Source organism: Rhipicephalus sanguineus, chromosome 3 (genome assembly GCF_013339695.2).
Source record: "Rhipicephalus sanguineus isolate Rsan-2018 chromosome 3, BIME_Rsan_1.4, whole genome shotgun sequence".
Classification (NCBI taxonomy): Eukaryota; Metazoa; Arthropoda; class Arachnida; order Ixodida; family Ixodidae; genus Rhipicephalus; species Rhipicephalus sanguineus.
The window spans coordinates 213,324,552-213,343,020 of NC_051178.1; the positions used below are offsets into that span (position 1 = coordinate 213,324,552).

Below are 18,469 nucleotides of genomic sequence, written 5' to 3' on the forward strand. Positions count from 1 at the left end.
GACTCCCCAGCAGCGCATACAGGTTTTTCTAGCGCACGATGGCAGCGTCGTACTGCACCCTCACGGCAGCACCCTGTCATCCATGAGTGCGCCGGCACCCTCCCCGGTACTGGTGGCCACGACGGTCCCGCCTTCGTCGACGAGCGCGCCCGGTGCGACCTCTCTTTCGCGGATCCACTCGGCCCTCCTGAAGCGTCTCTCCGCAGCGCCGCCCCTCAGCGGAACAGCTCGCAAAAGCCACTAGGTTTCTACACACGTCCTCTACGCCACTCTCAGCCCCGACCCCCAGGAAAAAATTGAGCACCCGTTCGCCACTCCGTGTTACCGACCAGGACAGGACCGACTCAAGCCCGCGTACTTCGCTGCGAACGATCCGGGCAGCGCCACTCCACCCACAGGCGTCTATCCACAGCCGCCGACGTCGCAGCCCGCTCCTTTCACGACACGCTCTGGACGTCTGGTACGCCTCCTAGATTCCTACAGACCCTGAGGGCTCTGCACTCAGCGGGGGGGGGGGGGGGGGGGGGGGGTGATGTGGCGACACAGTGCGCACAAACCGGCGCAGCCTCCGCCTCGTCACTATCTGGGCCGGCGTGACACGGATGCATGCTACACCACGCTTCCGATAAAAGACAGCGCCACACAGTTTCACCGGAGGCTTACGTCACCACTGCTGGCTATATAACCCAAGCTACCAAGCTTGGTTTCATGTTTTGTTTCTCTAACCTTTCGAAGCGCAGCATCGGCATGCTTGCCCTGCTGCTGCTACTACGTTAATAAACATCATTTTGTTTTATGTTGGGATCCGTCCTTCACGACTCCGCATCCCACACATTAATGTGCACACGTCACAAACGCTGTGCCTTGCGTCAGGAGGTACACTGAAACCTTGCTTAATTCATATATTTATTATATTGTCAATATTCATACCAACGCATTTTACGACGCATATGCGCTGATGACATGAGTGTTTTTTTTTGTGTGTGGTAAAGATCCCGACAAATTAATCATAAATGCTATTGAGTCACTCCACGCCAAATGTCCCAGCCATTTTATCGCCTATCTCAAATGGGATCGAAAAAAAAAACTGTGCTGATTTCTTGCATCGAGAACAACAAATTGCTAGAATATATTTAGGGGAGAAAAAATTTTTTGACACGTGGGAGCCTTCCGAATTTCGCAGAATGTCGTCTGAGTCATGTCTGTTCAAAAATTAATTCTGAGAGTATCGTTCCGTTTTTCTATGCCAAATTTGGTTTACATATTAAGCAAAAGTGTCTTCTTAAAGGGACACTAAAGGCAAATATTAAGTCTTAAGAGTATACGTTGTTGGGCTAGATGGTTCATAATCTTCAAAATTGGCTAGCGCGAAAATCGACAAGGACTAAGTAGGAACACTGATGTACCAGCCATTTTATCGCCTATCGCGCCTGTCCTGTACATCAGTGTTCCTACTTAGTCCTTGTCGATTTTCGCGCTAGCCAATTTTGAAAAATATTAAGTCGACGTTGATTGTTGAAATAGCGGTCCAGAAACCTCGTAGTGCTACTTTTGTGCCAAGGAAGTGCTTATTTTGAAATAAAATCACGTTTTAGTCGTCCGCATCGCGTTAGCGCTCTTCAAATCACCCGCCTGAAATCGGACTTTCATACGCCACTGCTGCCGTGCCCAACGTTGCCCGCCTTTACTGCGCGGCCGCCGACACCAGTAGCAGCAGAGCGAAAGTAGCGGGACCCACAGCAGCAACAACGGCTATCAAAGCGATCGAAGCTTGCCGCAATCGACGCAATGGATGTGGACGGAGAACTTGACAACGAGACATTGGCTCGCGACGCCGGGCTCCAATTCAGCGAGAGGGTTCATTCCGCGGCACCCAGTGAAAAGACACATCGGTTTCCTTGCTGCAGTATTGGCGTTGTGCACCATTCGGGCATCCGGCAACATCACATGCATGCGGCATTTTGTCGAACTTTCTGTCAGAGCGACTTTCACGAGCGCGCAAAACACACGCGGCAGTACGCGATCCCGAAACTACCACTGAGACGACCGCGTGAGCGAAGCAGGGCGCCGGGCGAAGCGCAGTTCGGCGAAAACGGAACCTTTGAACCATGCGCGCCGTTCCCCATGGCAACGCCAAAGAGGTTCTTTTTTCCATGAATCAAACAGAAATGAACAAACATCATTTTATTACGTCTCTTGATGCACGGAAGGTTCTTTTTTTATTGCTGCTAGTTTGATTACGAGTGATCAATTCCAGTCGAACTCTCACACGTCATCGGGATCATTTCCAAAATAGGCCGCTCGTGGCGCTCATCGTGATACATTTAGCTTAATTTCTCGGTAAGTAGGGCACTGCTGTTGATAATATTGCCGTTTTAGACGTTGTCATACATTGAGCTTTCACTATGACAAATTGTTATTTGCCCTTAGTGTCCCTTTAAGATGTTCGAATCTCAGTTATATTACTGCAATTTTTCTACTATATATGCCTCCACAAATTTTGTCAAAATGTTCTATGTTTGCATTTTTTCCCTTGTAGTACTGCGCTATGTATGAATATCCCAGCAATCAATATTTACTCTACGGAAGGTATACTTCGCTATAAAAAATATTTTCAGACCACTAAAGTATGCAAATCTTGCGAGAAAAAATCACGAATTTGCGAAAAATCTTCATTTTGGGCCATATTGGGACGCAACTTACACCATGTGGTGCTTCAATTAAAAATCAGCTTTATACCTCAATCGAAAGCAAATAAATAGTTCTTGTATATGGCAACTTTTATCATTACACTTTACAATAGCTTTTTAATTTCTCCATTAACAGCAATGGGCAACTTCAATGATGAAGCCGCCGTACGAACAAATGGGAAGATAGCTGTGAATAAGCAACTTTTAAAAATATTTTCTTCCTTAAAACAAAAATTGTAATAATAACAGTTGCCATACAAGAACTATTTATTTGCTTTCGATTGAGTTATAAAGCTGATTTTTAATTGGAGCACCACGTGGTGTAAATTAATTGAGTCTCAATATGACCCAAAATGAAGATTTTCGCAAATTCGAGATTTTCTCTCAGAAGATTTGCTAACTTTAATGGTCTGAAAATATTTTTTATCGCGAAATATAGCTTCCATAGAGTAAGTATTTATTACTGGGATAATGCACAGTATTACAAGGGAAAAAATTCAAACATAGAACATTTTGACAAAACTTGTGGAGGCGTTATATGGCAGAAGAATTGCAGTAATATAACTGAGATTCAAACTACTCAAGAAGATGCTTTTGCTTAATATGTAAACGAAATTTGGCATTGAAACACGAAACGATACTCTCAGAATTAATTTTTGAACAAATATCACTCAGACGACATCCTGCGAAATTCAGAAGGCTCCCACGTGACCAAAAAACTTTTTCTCCCCGAAATATTCTAGCAATTTGTTGTTTTCAATGCAAGAAATCAGCACAATTTTCTTCATCACATTTGAGATGGTCACCAAAATGGCTGGGATGTTTGGCGTGGAATGACCCTAATGAAATGCTTTTAAATCGAACCTTTGGCACTTTGAGTGTTTCTATCTACGTATCTATCTAGCCGCCTACGTCTGGTTGCTCTCGTGGTCGCCTCTTTTGGTGTAGACAAAAATTGGCATTATGAATGTGACTGTTAGGTCATGACATGAATAATGTGAAAATCCCGTCACGTACGTCGTCAAACCCTTTCCTCCAGACACGTGTGGCATACTATACCCGTTTACCACGGCTCGCAGTGTACGGGTATGTGCCACAGGTGATTGACAGTTTATATCTACCCAGGAACGACGAGAACAGACATTGGTGATTTAAATGCGAGAGCATTAAGAAAAACCGACATCGGCGGCATTGACCCAACGAATGTAAAGAATAAATATCAGGATCCGCAAGCATGTTGCGTGGCAGTCAGGCATTCTACCACAGAGCCACGCCAGGCCTTGAAGCTGCTTTGGAAAAAACACCCTATGAGGCGTAATGTCCGTGCAACGTCAATTGTGATTGCAGTGCTGGCTATTTAATATTATAACAAAGCAATAAACATTACATATTTACTCCTATCATACAGGCGTCATGTCGGGTTAACGTCTATTGTGGTTCCAGTGTTGAGTCTGCTTTTATGGCAGTCTAATAAACATTACATTTGTATTCTTATGATTCAGCAAGCTATATTCAAGCGTTGCTCGACTCCGGAGGAATACGACAATCAAAGTGACATATTATATTCACACCATCGCATCGTAAAGTGGACTTTGTTTCGACAATACTGACGTCTGTGCTCTAACGTGAGTTCTGACCATAAGTTGTGAGACCATAAGCTACCCTTCAAGTGTCAGTGTAGTCGACATTCCTGGTAAGCCCACGATGTGCTCAAAGCTACTTCACTTACAAAAACACGTCGATTCACCTCCTAATGCTTGGCTCAAAGCCAAGAAATGCAGCCTAGACAATCACTGGCCAGCTGCTTCGCATGAAACCGGTTCCTACGGGGCGTGGGGTCTGCCGAATGTTTAATGGTTGAGCTTGTGTCGGAGTTAAGTACTTTACAATTTAATGCGGCTAAAATGAAAGCGATTATTTTTCGTATAAGAGTAAAAGTGGACTATGCTCTGAAGCTTTCTCTAATAACATAGAAATGGTACCAGCTTTCAAAACTCTTGGCGTTTGGGTTACAGAAAATTTGCTCTGGGATGTGCATGCCAGTAACGTGTGTTTAGCTGCCTCAGATTTTATTGGTATTGTATGTTGTAATAATTGCATTCTATCTGCTAATATAAAATTGATGCTTTTCAAATCTTTTTCTATGCCACAAGTGCATTATTGCCAACTCGCAAAACTACAATGCATACCGCCTTAGAAAAGATCTGAATTCCTCAAAAGAAAGCTTTACACGTCATTTACAACTTGGCCAGGGATCATCCCTCTGCAGAACTCTTCCAAACTGCTGATATTCAAAAGCTTCTTAGTATTTATAAATCGTACTAGTTCTTTGATACAAATATGAAATGAAAAACAATGTGTCAGTGCTTTAAAAATATCAGAGTTAGCCAAATACACTCCTGTGTATCCTCTACAACTTGCTAAAAAATTCTAAACGAGAACACCACATGCATTATATGGAGCTCAAATGTTGAGAATCAAATATTTGAGCACGGAGTTGTTTTGATTTATAGTATTGCAGGTCGGAGCTTCATGCTTTTCTCTCGTACCTGGAATCTCAAAAGTTGTTTCTGATGTACTGCTTTCCGGTTTTTTTACTATATTGTTTACACTTGTGTTCTTTTAAAGATTGTAAGCATACATAATGTATGTTCTTTTGCGTATGTTTACGTACACGGGCTATGTATGCTGCCAGTGCGTGCTGCTGAGTTTTAATAGACTGGGAAGCCTAGTCAAGCTCACTGGAACTTTTTCTTCTCATGCCCTCCACTCTTTAAAGTGGTAAATGAAATGGATCGATTGATTTGCATTCACTGACTTTTGCCTGATTTAAATTGTTGTTTAAAACACAAGATAAGTAGACTTGCAACTTTTAACCTGTGCACTAACCTCATATCTCAGTTCCTTCCTAACAAATGTAGTCGCATTTACTTAAACTAGAAAGCAGTGTGCATCATTCAGCCTTAAAGCCATAGCCGCAGTAGTTGATCAAGATATATTTCAGACTGAAGCAAAAGTTTAAAGAAGAGGACCTGGATGTCAGAACATTCACTCTGACATAAAACTTCGGTCTCCATTATCTTGTCTTAAATGTTTACAGAGCACTGTATCTATCACACTCTATCTAGTCATCGACAGTGTAACTGTACTAGATCGTCACAAAAATGATTGCACATACTCATTTGTTCCGGAAAGTGCAGAGACGAAGTTCATCAGCGAATTGTCCAAGTAACGGCCTGTGTTGAGCATGATGTACAGGCTCTGGGGCATGTGGCTCCTGAGCTCAAAACGGGCTTCCAGGTCTTGTACAGCTTGGCCCATGGCAACGTGCACAGCATGTATGAATGAAGCACGGAAGGGTCCCAGTGCTCCTTGGCAAGCACTTACAGCTGGTTCATATGCGGCCAAATAGTGAACAGCATGGAAGGCTGCAAACATGGACACCACGACGGTTCTTGTGACTGAATCTTGAGAAGGAGGGATACATATTGTGTGGTAAATGAGTCCAAAAGGGATGCACTGCCATGAAAAAGAGACTAGTGTTCTGGTTGCTAAATTCATTGTATTTGGCATTAGTGATATCCCAACATTGGCTTCATGAAACCATGCCTCAAGGGCTAAACATAGATCACAGTTTCACAGCTACTGCATGCAAGAACTGTAACACACAATGCTTACCACTTGTGCTCACTTGTAGTTTTGCACCAGTTAGTTCAGCCACCTCAATGTCATTTTGGTGAAAAGGCCTCTTTATTTGGATGAGGTCTTGTATACTTTGCTGAAGCATTGTGAGGACACCAGAGCTTGCCAACAGCTGCCTGAAAAAAATACACCACAGATAACTGATGTGCTGGTGCTGTGGCCACAATGTACTCACCGCCAGTCCCAAATGCAAGGCTCATCCCACGCTGTCATGCCATCAGTGGATGTTTGCTGTGGGCTTTTCGACAGCACAGCTGGAAATACAAAATTGATCAGTTTTTAATATGTCGATTTGTTACCAGCTAAATTTTTTTGTACTGATCAGTACTTCTTTATGGCATGAACTAGTTCACTGGGTCATTAACCCATTCTTCTTTGGAGGTATTAGACATTCGAAAAGCAACCATTACCAGTAAGCAACAGACCCTGTTAATTAATTGTGCCCGGGTAAACATGCTCATATTTTGGTGACTTACCCCATGTTCTGCAGCTGATTCCACTCAGTTGCTGCTCAAACCAATGCAGCTCGCTGATGAGGTTGACAATTGCCACCACAATCCAATGATCCGTCCAGTCACTGTAGCTTTCGCTTTTCTGCGATCCCACACCTGCATACTGACTGTGCTTGCTGTGTTTGTGCGCCCAGCAAGAATTTGGGTTCAGAAGGCACGGTAGGAAGAGTGAGACATCTTTGATATGATTTCTTCTCTGCCAGTGGCTGCGCATTTCCTGGAGGTGCAGCATTACATTAGCACGTACACTGGAGGTGTAGCCGTCACTGAGATCGTGCCATGTCATACCCAAGGAAGGCCTCATGGCTACATCTTTTGTCAAACTCTGCAAACACCACTGCATGAGGCAGCTGACACAACATCTTGAAACTGTGGGCTTGCAAAGACAGCTGGCACGTCGCAGCTGCTCCGAACGTACCCACTGCTGGATGCGCTGCACCTGGCCAGAAACAAACAGAAGCCGCAGCATTTCAAAGTAGCTCTCCCAGTTGGTGTTACAAACAAGACCTTGCTTTGGGGAAAGCAGCTCATGGTCGCCAATAAGGCGACGAGTTACGTAGGCTTGTATATGGTAACATGTGCTGCACCACAGAGACTTGACATCCTCACTTGGCTGAAATTCTGATGGGTTTGCACTGGCTGTGCATGCATGCTGCTTCTTGCAGGTATTATCACAGGCATCTTCCAAGCAGTCGGTGCATATACCACAATCGCAAACTGCTTTGAAGGGCAATGAATGCTGGATCATCTTCTTGAGGATGCTGAAAATGGCTTCTGTTGAATCTGGCTGCTCGTGACACAAGTGCAGCTGAAAAAATGGTGCCAGTGCAGCTCAGTTGACATTCTCGCAAAGTTCTTCAAATAGCTGGCGATACACTGTTTTTAATTTCATTTTCACCAATATAAAGAATGATGAAAGTATTGGAAATTAAATATCTCATAGGAGCACTTACCATTTTTTGCAGGCATTCTCTGATTGCATTGTGTTTTGCCGAAATATTTTCCACGCTATGAAGCGACCTTTTTCTGTGTGTTGTCAAGTCTTTTTGATTTCCATTCTTCAGATATCTGTCAATCTCTTCCAAAGTTTCTTCAATCCTGCAGAAAAACTTATTAGTCAGTAATAATGTGAGCATGAGATCATATATATATATATATATATATATATATATATATATATATATATATATATATATATATATATATATATTCGAAACATAAAAATGTCATCTAAACTTGAGTGTGGAAGAAATGTAGACACTGCCTAATGCGAATTCTTAGTTTAGCTGTTCAGGTGTTTTGATTTTGCGATAAGTTCAGGCACGACTGCCTCGCTAACCGGGAGACCGCGGAAGGGAGCGTGTGGGCGCGTTCCACAACAGCCGCCACAAACAGGCCTCCGTTCATGCAGCACCTTATTTCCATCTATGGTATCGGTGGACGCCCTCGACGCATACCTTAGTGATGACGTCATCGGCGACCGCACTACGGCGCACTACTGTGGCGCCGCGGAACCTGTCGTCTCGCCACTTTCGTTCCTTCCTCCTCGCACTCTCCTCGCTATCGCCGTCCTTCATCCTCCGCGTTTGCTCTATTTCGCGTCCTCGTTCGCCATGCCGATTACGACTACGCCCAAGGTCGTACCCAGGAATTTTTTTCGGGGGGTGTTTTGTATAGAACGGCTAACTTTGGCAACTATATACTGGTCAACGAAGAATAAAAACAGCGCTAAGCACGAGAAGAGGACACATACACGGCGCTGATGTGTCAGCGCCGTGTATGTGTCCTCTTCATCGTCCCGTACGTGTTTAGCGCTGTTTTTATTCTCCCTTTACCATATATATTGCAGCACCAACCAGCCCAATCTAGCACATTGTTAAACTACTGGTCGCTGTGAAGGCGTGAAAGTATTTTAGTGCCACCCGAAAAGTTAAAGCATGAAAAAATTTCGGGGAGTGTCAGAATCCCCTCAACACCCCCCCCCCCCCCCCCCCTTAGTTACGGCCCTGACTACGCCGACGACGCTCAACGTGCGGAACGGGCGCCTGAGCTGTGCTTTAAAACTTGTCTATTACGGGCGAACTTGTGCCCGGAAAACTAGATGCAGAATCTATGAGTCGGCCGCAGAGCGTTCCACACACAGTGTCCCATATTCGACCAACACACGTCTTCTCCCAAGCCTTGCATGTCAACCCACGCAGGCTGGCCCCCGGGAGAGGTTCTTTGCAGTACGTTCCACATGGGTCTCCTTTGCGCATGCGTGGTCACGCCTGGCAACCATAGGCAGCGCGCGCTGGCACCTAAAGTCCCTAGATATTTCCCTATTTTTTCGACTCTACTGGCACGCGCCTCACGCAAACGCCTGGCCTTGGAAAATATGGGCAGCGCGCGCTAGCAGACGCCGCACGCCGACGGCTATGAGGACCCAACTAAGAATGTCGCTCTACAACAGCCGAAATCAAGCTTAGAAGAATAGGAAAAGGGACGAAGGCTCCCACGCGGGCACATTTGAAAGAAGTATTGGGCGTGCAGCTGCTACGATGGGCGATTATATGCAAGGGCGTCCGCAGAACTTTTCGCAGGGGGGTGCATCCGTGCGGGGAGCATCCAGCACTGGCAGCCTTTCTTTCACTCCGTGACATGACTGGCAAGATTAGTCAATAGTGAAACATGCAAAGTTGACTGGCAAGGCGAAAGGTAATTTCACACGGATATGCGGGACCTGAGTGTGCTAATCAAGCTGTGTAGCTTATTGCTACTGCATAGAAAAATATTATCCGGAATTCCAGGGGGGGGGGGGGCAGCTGCCCCCCTTGCACCCCCCTCCGGACGCCTATGATTATATGCGCTGCACGCAGGCATCCGCAGCGGCTCGCGACCCATGCATCTATAGCTTAGAGTTTTAGTGCCGGGGCCCCCAAGCGACCCGCGTACGCACGCACTTGCGTTCCTTTGTACTCCCAGCCGCATCCATGGAGAATACAAAGGAACGCAAGGGCTTACGTACCCAAGCCGCTTTGGGGCCGCGGCACTAAAACTCCCTATTAAGGGTCTGTGCTTGTGCTGCTCCATTCCATCCGACACAGAACACGCGCACTGCGCCAGGGCTCGTCTCATATATCTCTTCGTAATTCGTCCTCGTTTGTGTTAAAGTTCTTACCTGCGAAGTTATGCAGCAACTAGGCCTATTAACGTGAGCGTTTGAACGGGTTGGTAACTCATCTAGAACATCATCTTGATGGCTTTGACCTTCCAGTCGTCTCAGGCAAATGCGCATAAGGGTACCCTGAGTTTTTATTGTACATCAGTACAGGCCATTTCATTGGGGCATCTTAGCACCTCCGTACGGTAAACGCCATAAGTACGGCAATATCTACCGCACGCAAATGTCAGTCGCTACTAATAAGTCCCGCAGGTGCCTTACATCTTCTTCAGGTGCTGTCGCCACTGCAGGCTCCACAGTGCCCCGCGCCGCAGGAAAAGTGGCACGGGATCTGCTCTCAACAAGTGCTGAGCGTAGTCGCAGCGGCCAAGCGGCACTATCACTACGCTCAGTATATCCTAGGGACCGTAGGTACTACCGCACTACCACACGCCCGAAATGCCTGTGCTCGGCCGCGCCAGGGAACATCAAGGCGCGTGTCTCCGTTGCTAGGCGACGGCCACGCATGCGCAAAAGAAACCCATGTGGAACGTACTGCCAGTACTGCGAAGAACCTCTCCCCTGGGGTGCTATGCAGGATGGCCCGAGCTTCTCGGGCACACGAGTTTGCTCCGAGCTTGCATTACGGTGGTCATGACAGGAAGACAGTGCGGAGCACGCGATAGCAGCGTTGATAAAAACGGCTACAAGAACGAGAATGGCGTCAAAAACGCATGCGCGGCGTTTGCGGCGGTTTTCAAAGGAACACCGCGTGTGAACGAGTCAGCGCCGCCACTCAGTCAACATTTTGACAGTGCACCGACGTCAGCGTGATTGTCGCGCTATCTTTTTACCAACTGATCATCGCGCCTCCCACGGGCGTGTTCGTGGGCGTTTGTCCTCTTTCGGAAAATTCTTTCGTTCCGCCTGCAGCATGGAAATTTCCACTCTCGAAGGCAGCAAGGGCGCACGCGCAGCACTCTGGTGCAGCTCGTTTCGCTTCTCTGGAATATTACAGATAAATTAACAGACAGGTAACTGCTATACTTACATTACACGTCTGAAGATTTTCCTGTAGTAGCGAATCGGTAGAAACAATGCCTCCACAAACAAGTAAATAATAAACAAGTAAATAGTTCTCGCCAAAAATCCCACCAGGGGCGCTTGCTTCATAGCTGTGAGCAAGAGTCGAGGAAAAAGTAGACGAACTACCAGGTAAAGACTGGAAGTATAGTGAGCTGCTACATATAATCACAAGAGAAATGGAAAAAGAGAAGAAAACTATTTGTTGGAAAGGAAAGAGAAAGCCAAAAAGTTGGTGGAACAAAGAAATCCGGGAGGCGATCGAGAAGCGACGTGAGGCATCACGGGAGCACAGACAAGCAAAAAAAAGGAGAAGCGGCCACAGAACGAAGTCAACCAAATATGGGAAATATATTTAGAGCAAAAATCCATTGTGCAGAAATTAGTCGAGGCAAAAATTAAAGGTGAAAGTGAACGCTGGATGACAGAGATTCGCGAAAAGAAGAAGGCCGTGCCTAGGATATTTTGGAGCCACCTAAAAGCGCTGGGTGGGAAGTCTGTCACAATGCAACAACATATGGTAGATGAAGGAGGAAATCAATTGGAAGGGTATGAAGCGCTAGGTTACATCCGAAAGATAACAGCCGATTCGTTTAAAAAGGTCGCCCAGGGGATTCCCCCGGTGAGTAAAAGTACGCAAAGGAGTGCAACCGACGAAGATGTAGTACTAGAGAATTTCAATTGGAAGAAAGCCGAAGGAAAAATTCCTAAGCGCACTACACCGGGCTTAGATGGGGTTCCCGTCAGCCTCATTAACGAACTCGGACATAACACTAAAGAAGCACTGCTGAAAGCCGTAGAAAAGTGCTTACAGGAGAGGGAAATACCAGACAGTTGGCGAAAAAGTAGAATGAACTTAATCTATAAAGGCAGGGGAGAAAAGGATAACATTCGCTCGTATAGACCGCTAACCATTACATCGGTGCTATACAGGTTGGCGATGCAGGCAGTAAAATTAAAAATAGAAGCGTGGGTAGAACAAAATGATATTTTGGGAGAACTTCAGAATGGATTTCGAATCGACAGGCGGTTAGACGATAATCTGTTTGTTCTTACCCAGGGTATAGAAATATCGAAAATAGAAAACAGGCCCTTATACGTAGCTTATCTAGATATTACCGGGGCGTATGACAACGTTAATCAGGAAATTTTGTGGGATATACTGAAAGAAGTGGGCATAGGTGACGACTGTATACAGCTTTTGAGGGAAATATACCGAGAAAATACAGTTTGTATAGAATGGGAAGGAATAAGTAGCAAGGACAGCGTTGAAATTAAAAAAGGGGCTGAGACAGGGATGTCCTTTGTCCCCGTGGTTATTCATGCTGTACATGGTGAGGATGGAAAAAGCGCTAGAAGGTAGCAACATTGGATTTAATTTGTCACACAAACAGGTCGGCACGATGGTTGAGCAGAAGCTTCCAGGTCTATTTTATGCTGATGATATTGTCTTATTTGCGGACAGTCAAGATGATATACAGCGACTGGCAGATATATGCGGAAGGGAATGTGAGGCTCTAGGACTAGGATTTAGTGCAACAAAATGTGGATTGATGGTATTCAATGATCACGAAGGCCATGCGGTCTTTATAAAGGGCCAAAAAAATACCGAGGGTAAGCGAGTACAAGTACCTCGGAGTATGGGTAAATGAGGGGGATAGATATATGGAGGTACAAGAGAAAGCATCGGTAGCAAAGGGAAAGAGGAATGCTGCAATTATGAAGCACAGAGCTTTATGGGGGTACAATAGGTACGAGGTGCTTCGAGGGCTGTGGAAGGGTGTGATGGTCCCGGGGCTTACATTTGGGAACTCAGTAGTGTGCATGAAGTCAGAGGTACAATCAGGAATGGATGTAAATCAAAGGACGGTGGGCCGCCTCGCGTTGGGCGCTCACGGGAAGACGACAAATGAGGCTGTAAAGGGTGATATGGGATGGACAGGCTTTGAAGTGAGGGAAGCTCAGAGCAAAATGAGATTCGAAGAGAGGCCGAGGAAAATGAAGAAGAGTAGATGGGCAGAGAAGGTTTTCAGGTATTTGTATAGAAAAAGCGTTGACACGCAGTGGAGAAAAAGAACTAGGAGGCTCGCCAGTAAATATACGGCTAGCAGTGCGGGCGATATGGCAACAAGGAGCATTAAGCGGAAGGTCAGAGAGGCGGAGAGGACTTATTGGATGGCAGCGATGGAAAAGAAGCCGGCTCTGAGTAACTACCGAAAGGGAAAAAACGAAATAAGGAGGGAAAGGTTTTATGATAATTCAAGGGGAAGCGCTTTACTGTTTGAAGCAAGGTCGGGCTGCCTTAGAACGCGTAGTTATAAAGCGAGATTCAGTAACGAAGAAGAACAATGTACATGCTGTGGGGGAACTAAGGAAACGATGGAACATGTACTGATTGAATGTGGCGATATTCACCCAGGTATACGTGTGGGCACGAGTCTACATGAAGCCTTGGGTTTTAGGGACAACAATGGAAAGCTGAACACGTCCGCGATAGAAATAAGTAAGAGATGGTTAGAGTATTGGTGGCAGAAAAGTAGAGATAAAGAACAAAAATAAATAATGGGGGAAAAATAAGGTCATTCTGCCTTAAGAGGCAGAGAGATAGACCGTGAATTTATATTTTTTTGGTATAATAACATAGATTTAATCAATGTAGATAAGGTATTAGGCCAACATGAAACAAGGAAGCTTTCTTTCTTTTTTTTTTTTTCTTCGAGCCTGGTGGCAGACATGTCACCGCCCCGTTACAAAGGGGACGCTCATAGCATCCATCCATCCATCGCCACGCTGTGACCCTCAAAAAACATGGCGCGCGTGTCGTCACCGCCGCCGCGCATGCGCAGACTACCCTCCTGAAAAAGGCCCATTAACACATGCCTACAGTACACATGCCGGAAACAGTGAGCGCCAGAGCGGTTCGTGTTCGAGCGTAGCGGTTTACTGCGTATGCATGCACTCCGCGCGCATGCGCCGCGGCTCGCATGGGGCACGGCCCACTGGCTGCCGCGAAGGCAGCGCCGCGCTTTTCACCGTGCAACTCCCTTTTCCACATAAGCAGCACAAAATAGAGCGGGAATAGATAATAATATATACGTACTCTAATTTTGAGGACTAATAATTATAGCGCGCATGACAGCATCAGACTACGTGACGACGTACAGCAAAGTGATCGACTCCATAATCCAGCTTCAAAGCTCTTCCACTGGGCTGCGCGACATACCGGTTTTTGTTCCTTTAAACGCGATAAAAAAAAAAATTCGGCAGATCCCACGTACCGTGGGAGTCGATGTTATGCAAAGCATGCGGCGGGAAGGTAACTGTGGCGTAATTTTTGTTTCACTGAGCGACACGTTCCAAGATGACGCTAAAGATTTGTATAAATTTTATACGCACACACATGTGTTGAAGAGCCGCATATGCGTTATATAACCAGTTGTTTACGATTGGGTAACGCTGCCAATGGCAACGTGGGTATTACCAACATCAGAAGCGGTAAGCTGATACACGCACGTTTCACGAAACCGTCTGTATGTGTGCAAGGAGTTCTTGACAGTTCTTGAACAAGGGCATCATCACAGTGATCAGTGAGCACCAGAAGCTTGTCATGACTTGTTATAGGATCTGGTCGTGATCGTGGTGACGAAGGGTCCATGTGTAGGGAAGTATGTGGTATAGTAGAGCTGTTGGAATTCGAGGATGCCTCGGTCATTTCGTCGACAAATTGTCTGTCACTAGAGCAGGCGACATGTCGGAACCTGAAGCCACCCTTCGCGTTGGTGAGGTTTAGGCCGTCGACGCTGGTAGGCGTGGATAATGCCACGTAGACCAACATCAGTGGATGGCGTTTGTCGTATTCGTAGACTACCTGGGCGTATGTGGCCTACGTAGCCTAGTCTACAAAGCGGCTGTCAATCAATCTGGCATCATCCTCGGTCAGCATGAGTCCATCACCCAGCCTCGTAAGAAATGAAGAGGACACTGCGTCGTTCTTGCGGACTAAGTGCACTTTACGGTGCGATGAATATCGTACGTAACTTTCGTTAATTTATTCCTCCGCGGGGTCGAGCAATGCTTCAATATAGCTTTCTGAATCATAGGAATACAAACGTAATGTTTATTAGACTGCTATAAAAGCGAAGCCAACACTGGAACTACAGACGTTAATCTGATATGATGCCTGTATCGTAGGAGTACACATCGTAGGAGTATCGATCATGTGTTTATTGCTTTCTTGTAAAATTAGATGGCCAGCTTCACAACCACAATTGACGTTGCAGCGATATTACGCCTGCGTAGGCTGTTTTTCCAAACCAGTTTATAGACCTGGCGTGCCTCAGTGGTAGAATACCTGATTGCCACGCAGAACGCTTGGGTTCGATTCCTGCTGGGATCCTAATTTTCATTCTTTCCATTCGTTGCGTCAACGCTGCCGATGTTGGTTTTCCTTAACGCTCTAGCATTTAAGTTACCAATGTCTGTTCTCGCCGTTCCTGGGTAGATATAAACTGTCAATCACCTGTGGCGCATTCCCGTACACAGGGGCCCGTGGTAAACGGGTATGTCCCACACGTGTCTAGTGGAAAGGGTTTGACGACGTACGCGACAGGATTTTAACGTTATTCATGTCATGACCCGGCAATCATATTCGTCAAATCCTTTTACCCTCCCATGGAAATTTTGGTCTACACCAAGTTAAGGAGGCGATCATGAGAGCACCCAGACGTAGGCGGCTAGATAGATAGATACGTAGATAGAAATGCTCAAAGTGCCAGAGGTTCGCAAAGAAATGCTTCGCATTTAATATAAATCCTACTCACAACGCGAAAAGCATGCTGGAATGTGTCACTATATTTTACTGTCTTTTCATTTGATCTAATTACATGTTCTGGCCAGTTGTCGGTCCCTTTAAACGCAGAAATCTTAGTCTGTCTGTCTTTCTGTCTGTCACACGATTCAGCCATCCCGGCCAAAGTTTAACTTAAAGGGACACTAAAGGCAAATATTAAGTCAACGTTGATTGTTGAAATAGCGGTCCAGAAACCCCGTAGTGCTACATTTATGCCAAGGAATTGCTTATTTTGAAATAAAATCAAGTTTTAGTGGTCCGCATCGCGTTAGCGCACTTCAAATCACCCGCCTGAAATCAGAGTTTCATACGTCACTGCTGCCGTGCCCAACGTTGCCCGCCTTTACTGCGCGACCGCCGACACTAGTAGCAGCAGAGCGAAAGTAGCAGGACCCACAGCAGCAGCAACGGCCATCGAAGCCATCGAAGCTTGCCGCAATCGGCGCAATGGATGTGGACGGAGAACTTGACGAGACATTGGCTCGCGACGCTGCGCTCCAATTCAGCGACTTGAGCCCCGATGAACGCGGTATGCTGCTGAGGGCTCGTAGTGCCGGCGTCGTTGCATGCGGCATTTTGTCGAACTTTCTGTCAGAGCGACTTTCACGAGCGCGCAAAACACACGCGGCAGTACGCGATCCCGAAACTACCACTGAGACGCGACCGCGTGAGCGAAGCAGGGCGCCGGGCGAAGCGCAGTTCGGTGAAAACGGAACCTTTGAACCACACGCGCCGTTCCCCGTGGCAATGCCACAGAGGTTCTTTTTTCCATGAACCAAACGGAAACGAACAAACAGCATTTTATTACGTCTTTTGATGCACGGAAGGTTGTTTTTTTATTGCGGCTAGTTTGATTACTAGTGATTTATTGTAGGCAGACTCTCATACGTCATCGGGATCACTTCGAAAATGTCCCACTCGTGGCGCTCATCATATGATATTTTAGCTTAATTTCTCGGTAAGTAGGGCACTGCTGTTGACAATATTGCCGTTTTAGAAGTTGTCATACATTGAGCTTTCACTCTGACATAAATTGTTATTTGCCTTAAGTGTCCCTTTAACTAAGCGCTTGCTGAACAACCAGCCATCTTGAACTGGTAGCTGCGTTCATACTTGTGAACATTGTCGATCAAAAAGCAAATATTACGCATATCTGAGGCGCAACATCAATAATAATAATAATAATGATAATAATAATAATAATAATAATAATAATAATAATAATAATAATAATAATAATAATAATAATAATAACAATAATAATAATAATAATAATAATAATAATAATAATAATAATTATTATTATTATTATTATTATTATTATTATTATTATTATTATTATTATTATTATTATTATTATTATTATTATTAGTGTTTCTTAGGCTGCGCTGAAAATGCGACGCTATGCACGCAAAAGCCCTCTGCCGACGATATGCTGCTGCCACCTGGCAGTGGCCCTGGGTTCTGCACAAGCTCATGTTTCCCGACGCCACTGAGATGGCGTCCATATATCTCACGCAGCGTCTCCTCTATTTTATCAATGCCAGCCAGATGCGGCCGATTCATCATAGAGCAGGCGCTGTCTGAGGCAAGGCAAAATATAAATGGCCGCTTGATGAAAAATTGGTACGAGAATAGCATCACGGGTGGGCGCGGATGAGACCAGGACTCATGTAGTACGGCCGGCAGAAGATATAGCGAAGCACGCAGATACGCTGCCATTTTTTTTTTACATCTCCGTTCTTGCGTATTAATATGATGTTAGCATTTTCCCAGCTCACTCGAATATTTACCACCAGTACGGTATCAATGAGGGGAGGGCGCCTTGTTCTGTATATTGCACATTACAACAAGGATGGCGTTGCCGCTTGCACATAAGCACTGTAGTGAAACCTACTTGTACAATGAAGATGGCTTTGCCGCTTGCGCAGAAGCACTGTAGTGAAACCTGCTTTCCAAATGAGAGGAATGGTGACGGTTTTGTAAATCGCGTGTCACCCCTTCATTTTACGCCTTGTGAACATTTGTGCCAAAAGGGGTACGTACCTTTCGTCGATAGCTTTAATACGACTGGAGTATATCTTCTCGAGCGCAGAAAGCGCCATGTAACGTTTCCGTAAGCACACACTATGCTGTCCACATGTGCAGCGTCTGTCTCCATGGTAACCGTTGCTAACATAACAAAAATGGTGTCCTAGGAGGCACGAAATAGAGTATAGAGTTTCTTACAATTAAAAAGAGGGAGCCAGAGCCCAAAAACTTTCAAGGTCCAGATATCGCCACAGAGGTCGAAAAAAAAAAGGAAAAAAAAAGAACTGCAAGCAGGGCACTGAGTAGCACTATAGTACACTACTGACCTCTGTGTCGTATGATGATGATGATGCTATTTGCAGCGCTATCTATGCTCGCGCTATTGCAGTTCACTACGCCGTCGCTACGTCGCTACCCTTATTTCTGAGTTCTACAGACGTGCCCAGCGAGCAGAACGCCA

At 45.7% G+C, this 18,469-nt stretch overlaps 1 protein-coding gene across 1 annotated transcript in view; it reads right to left on the minus strand.

Annotated features, from left to right (window-relative positions):
• Positions 1-18,158, minus strand: part of LOC119386298 (uncharacterized) — a 76,909-nt gene extending 58,751 nt beyond the window's left edge. The window contains exons 1-6 of the mRNA XM_037653625.2: positions 18,025-18,158; positions 7,858-8,002; positions 6,869-7,712; positions 6,568-6,646; positions 6,369-6,508; positions 5,869-6,118 (exon numbers count right to left, since the gene is read on the minus strand). Coding sequence (XP_037509553.2) covers positions 5,869-6,118; positions 6,369-6,508; positions 6,568-6,646; positions 6,869-7,712; positions 7,858-8,002; positions 18,025-18,083 — 1,517 coding nt within the window. The 5' untranslated portion in view covers positions 18,084-18,158. The remainder of the gene's footprint in view (positions 1-5,868; positions 6,119-6,368; positions 6,509-6,567; positions 6,647-6,868; positions 7,713-7,857; positions 8,003-18,024) is intronic.
• Positions 18,159-18,469: the final 311 nt, after the last annotated feature.